This window comes from Sorex araneus, chromosome 3 (assembly GCF_027595985.1).
Source record: "Sorex araneus isolate mSorAra2 chromosome 3, mSorAra2.pri, whole genome shotgun sequence".
NCBI lineage: Eukaryota > Metazoa > Chordata > Mammalia > Eulipotyphla > Soricidae > Sorex > Sorex araneus.
Window position 1 is genome coordinate 44,361,907 of NC_073304.1, and position 23,161 is coordinate 44,385,067.

Here is a 23,161-nt window from a genome sequence, read left to right on the forward strand (position 1 = left end):
GGACCATATGGGATGCTGGGATTCGAACTTGGGTTGGCCACGTGCAAGGCAAACGCCCTACCCACTGTGCTATCACTCCAGCCCCTATTTCTTTCATTCTTTTGGTTACTTATACTAATTTTCATTCTTTTGGTTACTTATACTAATTATAAAATATAAAATAATTCAATTCCTTTAAAATACTGCTGTCATTTGTAGAAATTACTGTACCTTAAGTTCCTCCTCTTTACTTGTCAAATGATCATGTTCGTTTGCTAAAGAATCCTCAGTCTGTTTTATCTGTTTATCCTTTTCAGCAATCCTTTAACAAGAAATACATTTCTATATTCAATTAACATTTAGAAGTCAAATGAAAAAACTGAATGCCTTATTTTCTAAAATAACTATACTTGCCATTTCTTCTATAGCCACTTAAGTTTAGTAACAGATGTCATACACACTAGTACAGTTTCTTAAGGTACATATTCTTATTTTAAAACTCAAGGCCAAATAATTTGTTTATACTAACATGGCTGCAATGTCACTATTGGACTTCAGGTGATTATACAATATTAAAGAAACACAAAATTATGTTTTGGGTTTTGGGCATACCAAAGCTAAGAGTAGCTAGAACTACTTATTATACACAAAAACTAATTTAGTGCCACTAATCTCAAATCATTATGATCTCTTCCATACAATTACTGAAGTCCAAATGACTTAAAAGTTTACCCCAATCTTTCTATGAGAAAGACATAGAAACACAACATGTGTAGTATGTTTAGGACCCAACTCACTGAGCAGGGAGGGAGATAGGTGGGGGATTGCTCCAAATCTTCTTGAAAGTATTTCTGAACAAGTTAAGATAAATAGTTAATTTTAAGTGTTGTGTCTAACAGGTATCAGTTAGTGGTGACTAAATATAAAGTACAGAAAGGCAAACTTACACTTTATGTAATTCTTCTGCTAAAACCGAAGCCGAAGTCTGAAAAGAACAGTGTCAACATAAAAGCATTTAAGAGAAAGTTTAAAAGTGGTATAACCATCCTCACAACAACATTAAAACTTTTTTAAACTAATGCACATAATATTAAGATGGTACCAAACCCATAGTATGTTCAATAAATACTTTGAAAACAACTCTTATCAACAGTAATTAGTTTGTAATTACTAGTAAGATATTTTAAATGAAATAAATTAATGGGCTTAGAAATATGTAACTGATATGCAACAAATATGCAGAAAAAAAAACAAGTCACAAAAGCAGCAAAGATTTTCATCTGTTGTTTCCTTAGTAACAACTCACAATAATGAAATAATACAGTTCATAATTAAGGTTACAGGCCTTCAGTAATACCCACATCAAGAGATAGCTCAAAGGACTTGAATGCATGTAAGATAGCTCATGTTCTATCCCTGACACTGTCAGGAGTGAGTACCAAGCCAAGGGAATGCTTGAGCACTGCCAAGTATTACCCCAAAACAAAAGTAAGAGGTATAGTAGTCTGAGTATTTAATTCCTGATAAATTTTCTAGAGCTACTCATCAGCTGATAATTTCTCAACCCAAGGGCTGGAGAAATAGTAGTCGGTAGGATACTTGCTTGGCAGTGGATGACCTAGGTTCAATCCCTACACTCCATATGGTTCCCCCCAAGCTCTGCCAAGAGTAATTTTCAAGTGCAGAGTCAGGAGAAAGCCCTGAGCACAATCAGGTGTGGCACCATAAAACAATACAAAAAGAATATGTTCGGGGTTGGAGCTATAGTACAGCGGGTAAAGTGTTTGCCTTGCACGCGGCCCACCGGGATTCAATTCCCAGCATCCCAGATGGTCCCCGGAGCACCAACAGGAATAATTCCTGAGTGCAGAGCCAGGAGTAACCCCTGAACATCGCTGGGTGTGACCCAAAAAGCGAAAAAAAAAAAAAAAGAGTATCTTATATGTTCTCCAAAAACAAAGCAAAATTTCAATTAAACAATGTGATAATTTAAATGCACAACCATAAATGTTCTTTCTTGTTATTAATTTTCCCAATTTCAGGTTATAATTTCCACCAAGAAAGCAATGATAGTTGTTTTTTTACTTTTTCATCGAGATAACATATTAATAAACTTTAATATTATTGTTCTATACTTGCAATGCTACTTCACCACCCTCACCTCCAAAGTATCAACAACCCACCACCACTCTCTCAAGGTCTCCTCTCCCCCAACACCTTTTGCAAGATGGCTGGCTCTGTTGACAGTATCTCTGGGCTTGTTTCCATATGAGTTTGAACTTGCATGAACCTTTTAAGCAAGTTTTCAATATTAAAACTACATTTTACACAAGGAAGTCATGTTTCGATTTTTTCTTTGTTTGTTTTGGTGTCATATGTTTGGTTCAGGGGCTGCTCCAGGCTGTATGCTCAGGCAACTGTGCACTGCACAGGATTAAACCCAGGGTACCGGCATGCAAAGGATGTGCTCCAGCCCAATGAGCTATCTCTTTGGTTCTAAGCTATTCTAAGCTGGGACTTTCTGCCATAATTTTTAGAAATTTTAAAGCTGAAGAACTGAAACTGAAACTGACAATATATTCTGGACATAAGCACTCCTTGGAAGCTTCTTTTTATCATTTTTTAAATTATTTACAACTGAGGAACAGATATATAACAGTTACATAATAATGCTGATTATTACATGAATAGCAGTTTTTCCTTACTACTTACAAAACCTTGGATTTGGGTTTGCCCTCTCACTAAGTTGAAGTATACATTTTCAAATGATTCTTTTGCATATACAGTCTGAGAGGGATGATTTACTTACATACTGCAACCATTCAAAGGCCTATAATGCTTTTCATTACAGCTAAAAAATACTTAGTGAACAGTTTTCAAAATGTAAACAACTAGTCTTAACACTATCTGGTCATATCCTCCTGTTCTGTAGCAAAAACTATAGGCATTATTTTTTCAATTGAGAAAACTAATACACCTCCCAATTTATTAGATTGGGCTTTCTACTCAGGATCATCACTGCTGATTCAGTGACTAGCCTCGCAACTACAAACCCAGTATATGGCATTCAATAAGCACTAAGATGATAACTTAAATGCCTAGAAAGCTATTAGTAATGATAAGCAAAAAGTAAGCACCATTACCTGGGCTGCTATCTGGGAATGGAATTGTTGAATTTGAGCTTTCAAAGCCTCATTCTGCTCCAAAATATCCTTTCAATAAAAAAAAAAAAACAATAAAAACAGGGGTGTGGGGAGAAGAGGATACTATTAATAAATATAACACTATACATGAATAAATTCTCTCTTGTATTGCAAAAGCATCATTTTAAACAATGGTTAACTTTGTAAGATAAAGAGTATGTTGTGAAGTTTCTATAAAATGCTTAGACAGGGGAAAAACATTTTCAAGTACTATTCAAACACAGCATGAAGCTGACACTGCTCAAAGATTAAATCAGTACTTATTAACATTCCAGATTTAAGATAAGGTACACTTTCTCTTCTACACACACAACCAATTAATGTCCACCTTAAAAAAAAAAAAGTATATACCTGCACTTGCATTTGGAGAGACTCTTCTTTGTTCACCCTTTTCTGTTCTGATTCTATCAACTGCATTAGTCTTTGTTCCAACTGTTGTTTTGATACCAAGGTATCTGTAAGTTTACTATGTAGAGACTGTACTTCACTTTCTTTGGCCACAAATTTGTTCTGTAGATCTGTAACAAAGCATTGCATTTTATAAAAGTTTTCCTTTGCTCATGACTACTACATCTTTATTTTTGGTATTATCTCCTCTTAAAAAAATAAAACCTGTTTAAAATCTCTTCTCTAACTTTCTCTCCTGCATACTAAATAGTCTACTCCTACCATTTAACCACATACTAATCACTAGCACTCTATACCTACTAATTCATCTCCTCACCCAAAGTACACTTTTCAAGATCAGAGATTGTGTTTTCTCTACATGCAGATCTAGATTCAGGGTTCATTTTGCACAAAATAAATGCATCAAGTGAATATTAATACATAAGCATTCAACAAAACTATCATTTCTTGAAAACATTCTTTATCTTCCCAATGATATTTCAGTAAGTGAAAATTCCTGTAAATTCCCCATACTCTCCTACCTGAGAAGCAAAAAAAAGGAAACTAGGGGCTAACAATTATCTTGGTTTAAGATGAAGTAAAATTTCTTCTGGGGACGAGGGATTGCTCAATGGCACCTATTTTGCAAGCATGAGGCTGGTAAGACCAAAATTTAATCCTTAGCACCATCTTAAGTGGCTTAGTACAATTCCAGTGTTTCTGACATTTGGAATTTCTGTAACTACAACAAAGCAAAAAATCTTTGTCACACTACCATTGAGTACATGTGCAAGCAATGCAACTAAAGTCTGCACCACCAAGCAAGCATTGCAACTGTGTATGCAACACCCAGCAGACATGAGAGCAGAGAAGAAGCAACCATTGGTCATCATAAAGAGAGGAAGTGAGAGGAAAAAAAAAGGAAAAGGAAATTTATTTGTCTGCTTCTCTTCTTAGCAATAACCCCAAAACAACAACAACAAAAAAGAAACCACAATCTTTGATGCAATAGAAAATAAATGATTTTAAATCATAAGAAAATTAAGAAACTGGGGCTGGAGTGATAGCACAGCGGGTAGGGCATTTGCCTTGCACGCGGCCGACCCAGGTTCAAATCCCAGCATCCCATATGATCCCAACATCCCATATGAGCACTACCAAGGAGAGATTATACTGGAGGGGAACTTTGTGTGTAGGGTAGGGAGGAACAGCACAGTCACAATACAAGGATATTATGTTTTAAGAAGTCACTTCCAGGGCTGGAGTGATAGTCAAGCGGGTAGAGCATTTGCCTTGCACTCGGCCATCCCAAGTTCAATTCCCAGCATTCCATATGGTCCCCCAAGCACCCCTGAGCATCGCCGGGTGTGACCCAAAAAGCAAAAAAAAAAAAAAGTCACTTCCATGCAAATCATAACAGCAGAAATGGAGCTCAATCCCATAATCCCATTTGACCCAGCAATACCACTGCTGGGAATATATCCCAGAGAGGCAAAAAAGTACAATCGAAACAATATCTGCACATGTATGTTCATCGCAGCACTGTTTACAATAGCCAGAATCTGGAAAAAACCCGAATGCCCCAAAACGGATGACTGGTTGAGGAAACTTTGGTACATCTATACAATGGAATACTATGCAGCTGTTAGAAAAAAGGAAGTCAAGGATTTTGTAGTTAAGTGGATGGGCATGAAAAGTTTCATGCTGAGTGAAATGAGTCAGAAAGAGAGAGACAGACATAGAAAGACTGCACTCATCTATGGTATATAGAATATCAGAGTGGGAGACTAATACCCAAGAACTGTAGAAATAAGTACCAGGAGGTTGACCCCATGGCTTCGCGGCTGGCCTCACGTTCCGGGGAAAGGGCAACTCAGAGAAGCGATCACCAACTACATTGTAGTTGAAGGCCATGTGGGGGAAGGGAGTTGCGGGCTGAATGAGGGCTAGAGACTGAGCACAGCGGCCACTCAACACCTTTATTGCAAACCACAAGAGCTAATTAGAGAGAGAGAACAGAAGGGAATGCCCTGCCACAGTGGCAGGGTGGGGTGGGGGGGAGATGGGATTGGGGAGGGTGGGAGGGACGCCGGGTTTACGGGTGGTGGAGAATGGGCACTGGTGAAGGGATGGGTTCCCGAACTTTGTATGAGGGAAGTATAAGCACAAAAGTGTATAAATCTGTAACTGTACCCTCACGGTGATTCTCTAATTAAAAATAAATAAATTATTAAAAAAAAAAAAAAGAAATGGAGCTCAAAAAAGTAACTCTTGAAATATAATGGTCATATTTAGGATTAGCATTATTTCTTACCAAAAGGAGGGAAAAAAAATTTGCAGGAAAAGTTACTTCCAACTTAAAATTCTACATCCAGTAAAACCACCAATAAAACATGGAGACAGAAATAAAGATACTTTTACATACACAAAGCTGTAACAAAAGTACTTCAAGGTGTATGTATGGCCATGAAGCTACTGAAAGGTGTTATCTTTGAATGAGGAAGTAAATAAAGTAATATGGTACTGTCTCACAGAACTCAGAAAACACTACCCAAAAGTCACCAATTTATTTAACCAAGAAAACAAGTGCAAAAGGATGGGGGGGGGGGGGGGCATTGGAGGAGGGAGAGGACTGGAGCAATAGCATAGCGGGTAGGGCGTTTGCCTTGCAGGAAGCCAACCTGGGTTCGATTCCTCCGTCCCTGTCAGAGAGCTTGGCAAGCTACCAAGAGTATCCCGACCACATGGCAGAGCCTGGCAAGCTACCCGTGGTGTATTCGATATGCCAAAAACAGTAACAAGTCTCACAATGGAGACGTTACTGGTGTGCGCTCCAGCAAATTGGTGAACAATGGGATGACAGTGCTACAGTGCTACAATTTTAAACAAATACCAAGCAAGTCAAAAACATGATTAATTAGCTCTACTAAATTATTTAACATTTTAGAGAACTTCAATTTTACTATTTATATCAGCACAGTGCTACATATCTTAATTATATAAACAATGACTGTTGATATAATCAGAACATATGCATAACCATAAACTGAGAATGAATGGACAGTGGGTGGAATAATGTGAGACTGGTAAGTCTTCACTTTCTATTATAGAAAGTCAACAGATGAACTTCTGGTCAGAGTGATGTTTTACTATAACTATTATTTATAGTTACAATGCAAACTACATATAACCATAATTCATATAATTCTTATGGCAAAAACCATGTGCTTTGTTGATAAAATATTAATTTTTAAAATAAACCAGTGTATCAACATAAATACAAACTTTACACATAAAAAGGTCAAATATCTTCGAAAAAGGTACACTTACTTAAATACTGAACCAAAGCTAAATACCAACACAAGAGAAAAGGTAAAAATCAGAGGAAACCAAAGGTCAACAAAGTGCTACAACTCTGCATGACTAATTCTACTGGTCTGCACTATTACTAACTGGCTTACAACCTCACTAGTGGGATAAAGGAAGAAATAATGGGATGTAAAAATATACATATGTATTACAATATAATAAACTTCTGAAACAGTATTATCAACTGGACTCATTCAATTAAAAATAGAAAATGTCTGCATTTAAGTAGGCTGTTTTAAGTCAACCACTTGGAATAGTAATGTTCTTGTTGTTTTTCTCTCACAACATACAAAGGGAGTTTTCTTTAATAGGAACAAAAACTAAATGCACTGATTGAAGAATCAAAGGAAATACCTAAAGAAACCATAAATAGGTTCCCATTATCCTAACATGAATCACAATTTTACCTGCAATTTAATGTTTCATACAAAGCTAGAATATAGCCTATTTTTAAAACCCTGAGAAATAAAGGAACTCAAGAAAATGTAAGATTTATTTTTATTAAACTATAAGCAAAATTCAAGTCCCGATATTTTTACATCGGCGAGAGAAAATTTTACCCAAAATATGTAATCTAAAGTTACATGAATACCTCTTCCCCTTACCTTGTTGTGCTGCTTCATGCTCTGCTGTTCTCTTCCTGATATAGCTCTGGATTTCTTCCCACCTCCTCTCAGCTTCTTGTAGTTGAACCTGAAGAAGAAAGGTACATCAGTATAAACACACAATTTCAATCTTATAAAAGCATACTCTTGTATAATAAAGCCACTTATTTTGAAATATTATCTCCATATTTTTATAAGATAGACAGTTATGCCCAATCTAATAATGTACGTAGATAGTATTATCAGTCACAATCATTATATTTCAATATAAAGAATTTACAGACTGGCGATTATTTCAGAAATTCAATTATTTCTCCTTTATCAACGTAACTACTACCATGTACGTAGATCAAACTTACATACATGTTAGATACAATCTGTTTCCCATTAAATCTTTCTTTAGCTAAGAAGCTTTCAAAAGAGAAGGTATTACTCAAACATCTATAGGTAATGTGAAATTCACACTTTGAGGTACAGTACAATTTTATTACAATTATAATTTTTGGTGCAATTTACTTATCCACATCCAGATAGAACAAATCTCCTTATTTACAATACTAGCAATAAATTTACCAGCAAGACAAATATTAAATAAAAGAACAACATATCCCCCAATAAACCAAAAAATTTCAAGAGAACAAAAATTTAAAACTACTTTTACATTCCATTATTCTCACAGTCTTATTATCCCTAACTATTCTGGAACTGAACTGGTATCACAATGATATATTTAAGACAGAATCACGACTGTATCAATGATCTAGTTAAGAATCTGTGATATTGAATTGAATGAATTCAACTGGCTGAATGAATTGAACTGAATGAATCCTCTCCCCAAAAAAGGAAGAACACCACACTCTACTCAATGTGCATACACTAAGAAGTGCAAGAAGAGAGAAATACAGAAATAAATATGTTCCATCTCTTTCAAAGTAATAAGCATACCAAACAACACCCAAGGATAATTATGTAATTAAAAATTGAGACATTTGTGCTCACTTCGGCAGCATATATACTAAAAATTGTGACATCCGTATACTCCTCAAGTAAACAATACTTGAGCATTACTTGCTCTTCTACTAAAGCAAAGAACAACAAAAATAATATATGTATGTACATATATTTCAAGAAAGATGAATTTGGTGAACTTATGGACAGTCAAATTATAAATGATACTAATCATCTTAGACTGGAGCAATAGCACAGCCGGTAGGGCGTTTGCCTTGCATACGGCCGACCCAGGTTCGATTCCTCCGTCCCTCTTGGAGAGCCTGGTAAGCTACCGAGAGTACCCCGCCCACATGGCAGAGCCTGGCAAGCTCCCCATGGCATATCTAGCTACAAGTCTCATAATGGAGACGTTACTAGTGCCCAATCGAGCAAATCGATGAACAACAGGACAACAGTGCTACAGTGCTACTGATCATCTTAACTACATGAACTTTATAATACATATGTATATTTAAGTGCCAATTATAAGAAAAATTTCATTTTTCCTATCTTTAAACTCTGATTCTTTACTATGAATTCAGTCTTTAATTTTGAATTCAAACATATACTCAATTATCTTAGGAAATACATGTCTATATAGGCAGAGCCTTTATATTACCAGTCCACTAATCCTCAAACTACAATTCTCAAGCCTATAAACCAGTGCTTCTCAACCCTTTCAACTGTACCCCACTTCTGACCTTGACCTTCTTTCTTCTTCCTCTCTATGACATTCCCCCATACTGTCCCCCACCTCCTCCACTATCTACTGGTCACCTTCTAGTCTTGTGTCTCCTCTTCCCCATATGATTTTCAACTGTGATCAACATGGAACAATCTTAGTAGTCAACAAAGGCGATGTGACCCCAGTTAAAAACTGCTGCTGTGTATACTTAGAGGCTCTGAACTAATAAAACAATAAAGATGGGAATATATCACCTTTAATTGAGTAACTGCTTGCTCAGCATTCTTCTTTTGTACTTCTTCTTGCTGTAGCTTTCCTGTTTTCTCAGTCAACTCATTCACCAACCTACCATAATCCTGACGAAGTTTATTTAGTTCAGCAGACTGCCTAAAAACAAATTGAATTTGAAACTTTCTGTTGTTACAAACACATGTACATAAACAAAATATTCTATCCAAGTTTTGCTAAATTAATAATTTCACTTACAAGGCAAGAGGGATAGATAGCACGGGGGTTAAGGCTCTTGGCTTGCATCCCACCAACCCCAGCTTGAAACCCTGGCACGATATATGGTATCCTGAGTACCACCAGGGATCCTCATGAGCATAGATCTAAGAATAGTCCCTGAGCACTGACTGTGTAGCACAAAACAAAAACCCGGGGCTGGAGAGATAGCACAGCGGGTAGGGCGTTTGCCTTGCACACGGCCGACCCGGGTTCAAATCCCAGCATCCCATATGGTCCCCTGAGCACAGCCAGGGTTAATTCCTGAGTGCAGAGCCAGGAGTAATCCCTGTGCATCGCCAGGTGTGACCCAAAAAAGCAAAAAAAAAAAAAAAAAAAAAAACCAAAAACCCACTCACAGTTAACTGAAAATCAATGCTTTAAGTGAGAACTAGAAATAAAGTTTGGGAAGTCAAATAGAGAACAGTGGGTAGGCTGTCGTCTTTCATGTGGCTAACCAGGGTTAAGTCTGCAGTACCTTGTATGTTTCCCAAGCACTACCAGGAGTGACCCCCAAGAGCAGAGCCAGGAGTAAGTCCAGAGCATAGTCAGGCATGGCCCAATTAACAAAAAATAATAATAAAAAGAAAAATGAAGTTTGATGAAGGCTATGACTGATATATGACTGGAAGCCTGCCACAAGTTGGAGGAGAGGGCAGTTAGGACAGAGAAGTGATAATTATGACAATGATAGTTGGAAATGATCACTTTGAACTAGAACTGAGTGCTGAAAGGAAGTGATATACATGATAACCTTTCAGTGTCTGTACTGCAAATCATAATGCCTAATGGGAGGGTGGAGGAGAAAGAGAATGGAGGTTAGGTATCTGCCATAGAAGCAGGCTGGTGGGGGGCGAGGGCACGGGGAGATGGGATGGTGGGAGGGAACTGGGGACACTGATAGTGGGAAATGTACAGTGGTAAAAGACAGGTGCTACAATACTGTATGACTGAAACCAAATCATAAACAACTATGTAACTGGGTCTCATGATGATTCAATTTAAAAAAAAAAAAGACCTTTTATTTTTGAAATGAAGTTTGAGTGTAATTTCTGAACAGTTCTGGTAACTGTTACACAAAATTCAAAATCACTAAAATCTAAGTAGCAAAAATGGATGAGCACCCTTTAACATATAGTATTCATTACACTGGTATTCTGAAAATTAAAATCAGAGTACTTATCCTATGTAAGTACATTAATTATCTTCTCTAGGATACTGTTTGCCAAAGTATAATCCAGAGTTAACAACATCACCATCACAAGGAATGTGTCGCTCAGTTAGTGGATTCATGAACTAATAATCATAATCTTCTATAAGGGTTGAACTCAAGAATATGCAGATGCTTTTCTGTTTGCTTTCTAACTAACCTATCAGAAAGGGTTCAGAATAGTGAGGTTTCAGATCTACAGTTAAAGGAGATAAATGGAAATTGAAAACTATACCAGTGGTGGTACCAGCATCACATACTTTTGCTGACGAAATTTTTCATACAGCAAAAAAGAAGTTTTTGAAAATTACCTCATTTTGGAAATAAATGTGAAAAACAAAAATCCATATAATTACCATCTAACACTATTTTAATCATTCAAAACAGTAAACCATCACTCAAGGAAAATACACTGGCAATTATAAACATACTTGCTTTCAAGCTGGTTTGTAGTGTTGCTGACAGCATCTCTCAGTATGCCATTTTCCTGCTTCAAGTGTGCTATCTCTGCTTCCATCTGCTCACGAAGTTGCTGAAACTAAAATTATATGCTCATGAGATTTAAAAAACAAAGATGGCCAGAGTCTCATTTTAACTTCACAAAGAAACTTTATAATGAGAATAAAAGAGCATCAAGACAATAATTGGCCCATTCTTCTCAAATAAACAAATTTCCAGGATGTTACATTTTCATAGTGATAAACATAAATAATGCTGCAACGGCATTCAAAAATAAGTAGATAATTGGGGCCAGAAAGCTAGTACAGTGGAAGGGAGTTTGCATTGCATAGGGCTGACCGGGTTCAATCCTCATCACCCCACATGGTCCTCTGAACCCATCAGTTGTGATCCCTGAGTGCAGAGCCAGGAGTAAGCCCTGAGCACACTGGTATGGCTCCAAAATAAAACACTTAAAATAATAAGTAGATACTACTTGCCTATTTTAAGTAAAAGTGCAATACGATAATGAATTTTAAGAACTACTAGATGATTTGGAACTTCTATCCTACCCAACAGACTCCTAAGTACTTAGTTAAGCATGTCCTTATCCTAGAATATGTCCATTCTATCCTAGAAGATGTCAATTTTTCTGTTTTGAGGTAACAATCAGTGGTACACCAAGGCTACTCCTGCTGTGTTCAGGCTTCTAAATGCAAAACAAGCAAAGACTCAGTTTAGTGAGCTATCTCTCTGCACATCAGCCCTTCCCCCCCTCCCCCCGACGCCTCCCCGTATGGGATATTTGGGGGACAGTGGGAGGGGTTGTTTTGCTGTTTTTTGCTTTTTTGGATCACACCCAGCAATGCTCAAGGGTTACTCCTGGCTCTGCACTCAGGAATTACTCCTGGCAGTGCCTGGAGGGACTATATGGGATGCCGGGGATTGAACCCAGGTCAGCCGCTTACCCACTGTACTACACTATGGCCCTGTATGGGATACTTTCCATGAAAATGTTTAGTAGTCAAAAGTTTTAACAACTGCATCTGTGCTCAACACAGTCACACTGTTACAAATCAGGTCATAAATACATAATAACTTCATTACACAAAAACGAACATTCTAAATTATTTTTGGAATCTTATTTTTTACACAAGAATTGCAGAATCCTTCAGGCTAGCTGTATAGCACAGAGGGTAGGGCACTAGCCTTCCACATAGCCAACCTGGGTTCAAGCCCTGGCACCAGATATGATCTCCTAAGCACCTCCAGGAGTTAACTCATAAGTGCAGAGCAGAGCCAGGAGTAACCCCTGAGCATTACCAAGTGTAGCCCAAAAAACAAAACAAAGAACAACAACAAACAAAAAGAATTAGATTCCAGGTGCTGGAGCAATAGTTTAGTGGGCAGGGCGTTTGCCTTGCACATGGCCAACCCAGGTTCGATCCCCGGCATTCCATATGGTCCCCCAAGCACAGCCAGGAGTAATTCCTGAGTGCAGAGCCAGGAAGAACCCCTGAACATTACCAGGTGTACTCAAAAAGCCAAAAAAAAAGAATTAGATTCCACAGAAAACAGAGTCTTTTATTTCTGTAAGACTCAATTTACAATGAAAATAATCTCAGTAATAACTGAATTTATTCGATTAAAAAAATTACTTGTTTCTATTTTTCAGAAACATGGATTCCTAACTCTAGCCTCTACATATAATCAAATCAAAGAATAACCTGAATACAGTTTACTCTCAATATGAGACTAATTTTATTTTTTTAATCACAGGTAATAGCAAGAAGAAAAGATTTGAGGAAGGGGAAATAATACAGAGGTTAAGCACTGGCTTTGCATGCAGCTTACTCCAGTTCAATCCCCAGCATCTCATATGCTCTCTGGGCACAGTCAAAAGTAATCCCTGAACACAACCAGATGTGACCCCAAACTCCCTCCCCACAAAAGGAAAGATAATATACCTTCATCTGCATCTGTTGAGTTTCTTGATAACTGACATGCATTTTGTTCTGAAATACATTGTGTTCCTTTTCTAATGTCCCAATTCGATCTTTCATCCTTGCTATAACCACATTGCTTCTTTCTTTCTCAGTCATCATCTCCTAGAAGAGTACCAGAAAAAGAAAAACTTATGTAAAAAGTACCACAAGAGGGGGCTGGAGGGATAGCATAGTAATTTGGGTATTTATCTTGCACACAGGTAACTGGGCTTGATTCTCGGCATCCCATATAGTTCCCTGAGCACTGCCAGGAGTAATTCCTGAGTGCAGAGCCAGTGGTAACCAAGGTGCATCTCCGGATATGGCCAAAAACCAAAAGAAAGTACCATAAAAGTATATTAGGAACATATTTTTAACATCAGCAAAATAATGTCGATAGAGTCGTGAATTCTGAAATAAGAACTTACAAGATCAGGAGCAGGGGAGATAACTAAACAAGTTGGAGTGCTTGCTTTACATGCAGGAGATTCAGATTCAAACCATAGCACCACACCTCCCCCAAGTACTACCAGGAGTGACCCCAAGCTAGAAGAAGCCCCTGAGCACCACCAGGTATGACCCCAAAACAAAACAAAAGAACAAGGTTAAAGTCTTATTTTTTTTTTACCATCTTCTGTATTACATCAGCTTAAGTATTGACCCTAGAATAAATCTATAGTCTAACTTGATTAGAAGAACATTTTATTTTGTTCTGTTTTGGTTTTGTTTTGGGACCAAACTAGTTTGTGGTTGGGGATGACTCTTGGGAGCCCTCACAAGACAATATGGGACAAAATTCATATCTATCTGTAAACAGATTTGAACTGGAACCTAAGCTTTGTTTAAATAATTCTAAATTAGATCCAACTCAACCATGTCTCAATATCCAAACATCTTGTTATTCCAAAATTAATATATCAATAAATAATATTTTTAAATTTATAGTTCAACTGTGGAATCTACAAACATGAAAGAGTAAAGACATTCCCAATTAGTATCAAATTCTAAAACAAAAATTTTCTGGGTAAAATGGATTACACAAACAACAAAGTCAGAAATTATCTTTTTTTTTTGTGGGGTCACACCCGGCGATGCACAGGGGTTACTCCTGGCTCATGCACTCAGGAATTACTCCTGGCAGTGCTCGGGGGACCATATGGGATGCTGGGATTCGAACCCGGGTCGGCCGCATGCAAGGCAAACGCCCTACCCACTGTGCTATTGCTCCAGCCCCAGAAATTATCATTTTTAAGTCTTTCATCGCTACTGATTAAGAAAGCCTATCTCTTCAATAGAAGACTGTCTTCACCTGGGTTAATTGCTTACACCGGTCCTTTGCTGCAGTGGCATCTTCCTTCACAACAGCAAGTAATTTATCTTTTTCTTGAAGTTGATGTACAAGAGTCATCAGTTCTCCTTTATTTGACTACAATTGAAAGAAGAATACAGAATAATCAGTAAGTGCTAACAAAGCAAGACAGTATTTGGGGGATGCATGTGTACTCGATCTCTAGCAGCACACAGTCCAAGGTGCAGACTTAGTGCTGGAGGCCCTCAGCACCACCACAGTGCACCCCCAGGCACTGGAAGGACTGAGTAGCACTGCATTATTGGGCCTTCACACTGAACCACTTCACAGTTAGCCAAGAAGCACCAAGAGTATCCCCAATCCCCTGCCCCCACCCACAAGCAAATAAAAATATAAAATACGATTCATAGAAGTAACTATCACTATATATTATGGTTTATCCAGAAGATTACATCTCAAGAAACAGATTTTTTTTTTTGTAAGAAACTGTAAGACTTCTGATTTTACAGTCAAGATAACAATGTTCCCCCTCTCCTTATAAAAGGTCAAAGAGTGATATGAAACCAGTATCAGGAAATACTGCCGAAAGTAGTGTGGATTAACATAAGCACTTAACACCACAGTCAGAATATACCCAACACTCTAAAGGTGTCATGAATATGTAGTCCTATAAACTCAACAGGCACATACTGAAAGGTAAAACCAATGGTCTCCTCCTTGACATCAGCAACGTAGAAGACAGTAAATTTCTTTAAAGGGCTCAAGGAGCAAAAGAGAAATGAAGAAGAAATCACACAAACATTTCACTCAGAGAGCAGCAGTAAGTTGAAGCAGCGGAAACAGTGACTCCTTAAGTGTCATATATTACCTCAGAAAAAAAAACTAAGATAACTTAGTTTACATAAAGTTTCGAGAGAATATCAGTTAACGATGGTACTTGACCACTTTACTTTTATCAATCTCTAGGCACACAGCTGATCCAAAAGAAACACATTCATTAAAAGAGAAGTCAAAACTTTAAAAAAAAATTTTAAAAGTCTATGCAACAGGGGCTGGAGTGACAGCACAGAGGTAGGGTGTTTGCCTTGCACGCGGCTGACCCGGGTTCAAATCCCAGCATCCCATATGGTCCCCTGAGCACCGCCAGGGGTGATTCCTGAGTGCATGAGCCAGGAATGACCCCTGTGCATTGCTGGGTGTGACCCAAAAAGCAAAAAAAAAAAAAAAAGTCTATGCAACATGCAAGAAAATGAAATGATAAGAAAAAGAAATAACGAAGTGAAATAAAATAATCACAATTTTCTAAAGGTCTAAATAATTGGGTGAAAGAGAGAATACAGTAGGTAGGATTCTAGCCTTGCAGAGAAGACAAAGGTTCAATCTCTAGTACCACATATGATCCCCCAGGATCTATGATTCAGAAAATATCATAGTTTTCAAGGACAGAAGAAAATCTTTAAATTTCACTTCCCCCAGGACCTGTCAAGAGTGATCCTGAGTTCAGAGTAAGGAGTAAGCATTGAGCAGTCAGGTGTGGCCATAATTAATCAAGTCTAACGTACGACTGAATTCTAAAATACAAAAGCAAAAAATACAGCTCTTAGAAAAAGCTAAAAGACCACAAAGTGAGATGAAAAATGAGCTTACAAAATCCAATTTAGAAGCAGCTAACAAAATGGCATACTACTAGAGTTACAAAGGTAAAGAGATGAAAGTAAAAATAAACCAAGAACAATTTTTAGTACTGAAATACAAATAACAAAGAACTCAGGTACAGAGGGCAGGGCAACTGCTTTGAATGCTGCAGATTTGGTCTTAGGTTTGATCCCTGCACCACACATGGTCCCCTGAGCCCCATCAGGAGTGATCCTTGAGCACATTGCCAGGAGTAAGCCAACTCTGTAAAACTGCTAGGTCTAGTCCAAATCTTTTGGAAAAAAAAAAAATAAAGGGCTGGAGAGATAGTACAGCAGGTAGGATTCTTGCTTTACAAGTAGCCAACCCGGATTCTCTCTCCAGCATTCTATATGGTCCCCCAGGCACTCCCAGTAGTAATTCCTGAATATAGAGCCAGGAGGAACCTCTGAGCACTGGAAGGCGTAGCCCCAGAATTTTTTTTTAAAGGAACACTGTATTTAGCCAACTGACAAACTTAAAGTTATATAAATCATCTTAGTTGAGAGTTAGAAAATGTTCCTTTTACTCAAAACACCAAATGGCTCAGGCCTAACGATACAAGTATGGTTAGTATGGGAAAAATTAATTTCTGTATTCTAAAATTTTCAAATTTGACTATGTATTTTGGAGTGAAAGGCTAAATTCAGTAGTAGTTTAGTGCACTACAGAAGTATTCCATGGCAAACTAATCAATACTTCAAAATAGGCCCATATACAAAAACATATTCACCTTCTTTAAAGCATCCTGTATCACACCAGATTTCTCCTTCAGCAGGTCTATGACACAAAGGGCCTCATCTTCAGAAAATATCATAGTTTTCAAGGACAGAAGAAAATCTTTAAATTTCACTTCCGCATTTTCTTTTAAAAAAGGGGGGATAGGGCAGATTAGGATTTAAAAGATTCAAGTAATTAACATCAGTAAAGGCCAGAACCAAGAACTTACATTTCAGGTCAAATAAAAAACATCAAGAGAGAAGATTGTGTTATCTCACAAATCTTTAACATGGAACTATATTAACTGAAATTTTGCTGAAGCCAGAGTATGAAAGCACCAGCATGCCCTCACTTTTTCATGATCACTTGAATGTCTAATATGTGCTAGTCTCTACTATACATAAGCATGCTCACAAATGTTCTTATTTAACTTTTATACTGTGACATATAAACCATACTTTGTAGGTGAGAAAATAAGCTAAAGTATAAAAGAAAATCTGATTTCACAAAGATCACATGTACACAAGCAACACTGACTTTTTTTTTTAAATCTGTGCCTCTAGGGACTGTATCGGGGTGCCTGCCTGTGCTAGAAGTGATCCCTGACCACAAAGACTGAAATAAGCCCTGAACCACATTGGGAGTGGCCCCAAAACAAGAAAAAAAAAAAATCAATGCAGGGAACATCTCCTGATGCACCTAGCTCAACAATTCCCCCAGGGCTCTCATATTAAGCACCAATTTCCCCTTAAAAGATACGATAAAGATCCTCATTAGATACGAAAGAGCCCAGGGTTTGATCCTGGTCCCTAGCACTACATCTGGTGCCCCTAGTCCTACCAGGAATAATCCTCCAGCACAGGGTCAGTAAGCTGTGAGCACCACCGGGTGTAGTCCCCCTCTCCCCCCCCAAAAAATTATATAAAAAAAAAGTAAATTCAAAGGAGCCAGAGATTTTACAAATCCAACTACATTTAAAAAATTTAAATGCAGAGGCCGGAGCAATAATACAGCAGGTATGGCATTTACCTTGAATGCAGTGAACCCGGATTCAATCCCCGGTACCCCCTATGGCCCCCTGAGGAGCACCACCAGGATCGATCCCTGAGTGCAAAGCCAGGAATAAGCCCTGAGCACCACTACGTGTAGAACATTAGCAAAAAAAAAAAAAAAAAAAAAAGGTAAGTAGGTGTTGGAGAGAAGTGGTATATGGAAAAACTGCACTTCCCACTTTGCTGTGAACTTAAAACTCCTCTAAAAAATTAAATAAGTAAGCAAAGCCTAATTTCAAGAGGGCTTGGGGTGTAAATTAAGATAAACCCTAACTGAAGAAATAGTACAGTGGACAGGGCATACAGCCAACTTGGATCCAATCCTTGGCACCCCATGTAGTCACCTGAGCCCCAACCAAAAAAGATCCCTATAAGCAGTCAGAAGTAAGCCTGGAGCACAGCCAGGTGTGACCTAAAAACAAACATGGGGGGTAAAAAAAAAGACAGCCATAAGAGGAGAAAGTAGTATATTGGAAAAGATCATCAGACAACAAAAATAGTTATGAAACCTTGGGTAAGTTAAATTTCAGTGATTGTGTCAACCAAATTAAGAAAATGGAAAATGGAACTAGAAAACTACAAATAAATTCTTACTACAAAATACTACAGAAATGGCCTTTTGCAATTCATTGTTTCTGAGAGAAAATGTACCAAATTCTACCAGAACTCAAAAACATGTTTTTGTAATACAATAAATTGCAGCACTCTGTACAGTAAGTACCTTTGTCGGTTTCAGTCTTCGGCTTTTTAGTCCCCGTTTTCTGAATTCCTTCTACTTGGTCAGGTTTAATCAGTTCAATAACCTCTCTCTTATCCATCACAGGATTTGAGTCAGCATTATCCATCAGAGGAATATAAGTAGTTGCATGAATAAGGGGCTCATCAACCAAGACTACAATTTAAGTTCAAAAAAATCATAATTAAAACTTTTTATAACTGTACCTTAAAACATGTATGCATTCAAATTTAATATAAGTGTCACCGTTCTCAAATTTCTAATACCACATTTATTTGGCTTTAAATTCCTATTTTATCACGTAAATCAAAACACATTTTAATGCAGTATGAGATCAGTATTAACTTTAAAGTAAATTATTTAAATCATTTAAAGTGCTTATATTTCCTTTCAAAATTTCTTCTATACACTGTTTAGAGCTCATTTCTTTCCTGTTTTTAACATAAGCATTCATCCACATTTAATTATGGCTCAAGAAAAACTATAAATTTGCCTTTATGTTATACTTAACTAAATTATTGCTGTAAAGTAGTAGATGGTTTTACAGAGTTCTTTCCTGTTAGTTACAAAATTAAGTCAATGTTCATGCAGGTATCTTCCCATTCCTCAGAGTTATACTTCCAATTTCCATGATACATTTTGCTACTGAGTTAAAACGTCCAGAATTAAGTTAAAGGTAGAAAAGGAAACTTCCCTACCACATTTTTAATTTTAATAAAAAGAACTCTAAGGTTTGATGTCTGTTGGTTAGATATGAATTTCAAATTTCTATACTCACATGCAAATCCCTATATTCCTTTTAACTTTGGGGGCTGGGGGTGCATTGGTGTGGGGGGAGGTCCTCACAACCAGTACTCAAGGAATCTGGAGGCCACTCCCAGTAATACTAAGGCCAAACAGGCTAAACTGTTCAGTGTTCAGGGATTCACAATAGGATGCTGCATGAGCCAAATAACGCTAGAGGCTGCCACAGCCAGGAGGGTCAGAGCCAGTTGGGTTCCAGGCACTTCCTACCTTTCACTAAAAACTTTTGTGCATGTCAAATTCTTTAAATCTCACCAGTATTTTTCAGTAATATATTTCTTATACCTGACTGTTTGATGTCATAATTTGGGAGAAACTATTAGAATTCCATTTCTCTCTCCATTTTTACTTCCACCACTAATTGATACCACAACCTAATATTACTTGAAAATTATTTCATCTACATCAAATTCACAGCTAAAATTCTGATATATAACTCTCTTAACAATATCTTAGCACTTTTTTTGCTTTGCCACACATAGCTAAGTTTTTCTCCCAAACAATTCTGAACATGTGAAAATTGCTACTTCACTTTTAGATGTTTCCAATTACACCAATTACGCTAATACTTGAGAATATAATAATAAGTTAAAAGCATCAAGCATAATATTTTTAAATAACACAGAAATACACATAGCTTAGGAACTTATAATAGAGTTTGTATGCTATTTAAATAATTTCCAAAACTGAATTAAGAGAATGTGTCTTATCTTTTCCAAATTTCACACAAATAGTATCCACTCCATGGGCTAAACCACTATAAAGTCAAAGACTAAAGAAAACCCTGAATTTAGATTAGATTACAGTTGTTAGTAGTACACATCAAATAGGGAATTGAAAAGCATGTAAAGTCCCTTACATCCTTGTGGCTATTGTACTTCTCTAGAATTAGAATTTTTAAGGGTCAGAGAGATAGTACAGGGGTTAAGGTGTTTGCCTTGAAAGTACTCAACCCAGTTTTGATTCCTGGCACCATATATGGTCCTAAGCACCATTATGAGCAATCCCTGAGTACAGAGCCAGGTTACATCATGAGGTACCACTGAATATGGCTGAAACAATACCTCCCCCACCCCCATCAAATTAGCAACTAAAAATACATTCTATACAATCTACCATTTTCTGTCTTTTGCTTCTTTGTTGAAACTTTCTTCTTTCCTGATCCACTTTCTTGTTTAATCTCTTGAAGGAGGGGTAATGTATCTTGCTTTTTTGAAGGGGCCATAAGAGTTTCCACCTTTTTATCCTGATCATCTTTATTAAAAATAAATAAAAAATGTCCTATCAAACAATGAGCATACCAAAAAAGATAAAACTACTATAATTAAAAGAATGTTTTATCTGGGCATTAATACAATTTTAAATTCTGATATATAACTCTCACCAACAACTTAGCAATTTTTAACATTACTAAGACGACTTCCAGAGCTAGAGAGAAAATACAGGGGTTAAGGTGCTTGCCTTGCATGCCACAGACCCTGGCAAGATCCCAGCACTGCATATAGTCTCCCAAGTACCACTAGGAGTGACTCCTGAGCAACAGTCACCAGGAGCAGCCCCTGATTACCATCAAGCAAACAAAAACCAAACAAAAAAGTCTTTTAGCACATGCTCCTTCTTTTATATTTCACTTTTCAGTCACACTTGAAAATATATCATTTGCCTAAGATATAAACCTTGTTGATAATCTTCAACAATGGCTGATATACTGAAGCTAACAGCCCAGCTCCTTAGCAACTATGTAACAAAAACCATGATTTAACCAGTGCATCTTTTCAGCTTCATATCCTACCTACCATCCCCCTGACCTCAATTTCATCATTCAATAAAACACCGTACTCTTGTGCCTCTAGGCCTCTTCATGTAATATTCTGATGGTGGATGAAATAATCCACTGTTTGCTGAGTAAAGTCATTCTTACTAGAAGATTCAGCTCAGATACTGCCTCCTCTGTGAAGTTTTCCACCCCTAGTTCCCCCAAATAGTAACTACTTTGGCTTCTTATACTTCTATTATTTGTAGGTATCTTACATTTGTCACATTTTACTGTTGGTTTATATCACCTCTCCCTCTCCCCCACTAAAATGAGGTGTACTTACTCTCATTTCTCTAGTACCAAGACCAGGTGTGATGACAGCTAAAAGCAAATATTTTAAGTTAACACTCTACAAGATACAGTAACCTAATGGCGCAGAGAAGTTCTTTTATACAGAGCAAACTGTTCACAGTTTTGTCACCACCACACCCTTTATCATGTCCTTCCTCTTTGTTTATACTTCTCACCGGTATAAATCCTACCTAGCCTTCTCCAGACATCAAAACAACTAGCTAGTAGAGTCAGCTCATGTCCATAAGTAGCATGGTATTTCTAAACCTAAATTATTAGATTTTTTTATATCATAATAATTTTTTATGTCTGTATAGATGCTACCATCTTGAAACTGAAGTACTGATCTCTATAGTTTCAGTACGTAGCATAATGCATAGCATAACACAGATACCAGTTTACAAAATAAATCCGAGACCAGAGCAACAGTAAAGAGGGTAGAATGCTTGCCTTGAACACAGCCAGGCCAGGTTTGATCCCAGGAGCCTTATATTATCCCTTGAGACTGCCTGGAATGTGACACCTGAGTGCAGTCAGGAGAAAACCCTGAGTACGGCCAGATGTGGCCCGAAATCAAAAATACCAACAACAAAATAGAAAATAAAACAATCATGAATTGTACCTGTAATTCTTTTTTTTTTTTTTTTTTTGCTTTTTGGGTCACACCCAGCGATGCTCAGGGGTTACTCCTGGCTCTGCACTCAGGAATCACCCCTGGCGGTGCTGGGGGACCATATGGGATGCTGGGAATCGAACCCGGGTCTGCCGCGTGGAAGGCAAATGCCCTACCCGCTGTGCTATTGCTCCAGCCCCTGTATCTGTAATTCTTATCAGGAATATTGTAAAGTACTGGTTGAAAAATGTATTCTAAATGCATTATTCACAAGTCCTTAGACGTTTTAATAAGTTATTTCATATATTTATATATTTCCATAATATATAAAACTAAAATGTATATATATGAAGTTTGGTTATAAATGCTATTTTATAAATCACTGTCACTGTCATATGTTGCTCATCAATTGGCTCGATGAGCGGGCACCAGTAACATCTCCATTGTGAGACTTATTGTTACTGTTTTTGGCATATCAAATATGCCACAGGGAGCTTGCCAGGCTCTATCATGTGGGGGAGATACTTCTCGGTAGCTTGCTGGGCTCTCCTAGAGAGATGGAGGAATCGAACCCGGGACGGCCGCATGCAAGGCAAACACCCTACCCGCTGTGCTATCGCTCCAGCCCCAAATGCTATTCTATAATAGTAATTATTCTAACAACGCTTTTTTTTTTCTATACTTTCCACTTGGTAAGTATACATCCCATTGCTCATCGATTTGTTCAAGCGGGCACCAATAACATCTCTCATTGAGAGACTTATTGTTACTGTTTTTGGCATATCCAATAC

At 37.5% G+C, this 23,161-nt stretch overlaps 1 protein-coding gene across 11 annotated transcripts in view; it reads right to left on the bottom strand.

The window, feature by feature from the left end:
* The window catches only part of KTN1 (kinectin 1), a 106,657-nt gene that overhangs the window by 58,119 nt on the left and 25,377 nt on the right, over nt 1–23,161 (bottom strand). For 10 of the 11 annotated variants that reach the window (XM_055130546.1, XM_055130539.1, XM_055130542.1 and 7 more), the window contains exons 3-14: nt 20,767–20,904; nt 18,832–19,002; nt 17,072–17,202; nt 14,665–14,781; nt 13,338–13,478; nt 11,364–11,470; nt 9,473–9,605; nt 7,544–7,631; nt 3,534–3,700; nt 3,123–3,191; nt 927–964; nt 211–301 (exon numbers count right to left, since the gene is read on the bottom strand). In XM_055130546.1, the coding sequence (XP_054986521.1) occupies nt 211–301; nt 927–964; nt 3,123–3,191; nt 3,534–3,700; nt 7,544–7,631; nt 9,473–9,605; nt 11,364–11,470; nt 13,338–13,478; nt 14,665–14,781; nt 17,072–17,202; nt 18,832–19,002; nt 20,767–20,904 (1,391 nt within the window). The remainder of the gene's footprint in view (nt 1–210; nt 302–926; nt 965–3,122; nt 3,192–3,533; nt 3,701–7,543; nt 7,632–9,472; nt 9,606–11,363; nt 11,471–13,337; nt 13,479–14,664; nt 14,782–17,071; nt 17,203–18,831; nt 19,003–20,766; nt 20,905–23,161) is intronic. The other variant, XM_055130544.1, reaches the window with a different exon arrangement.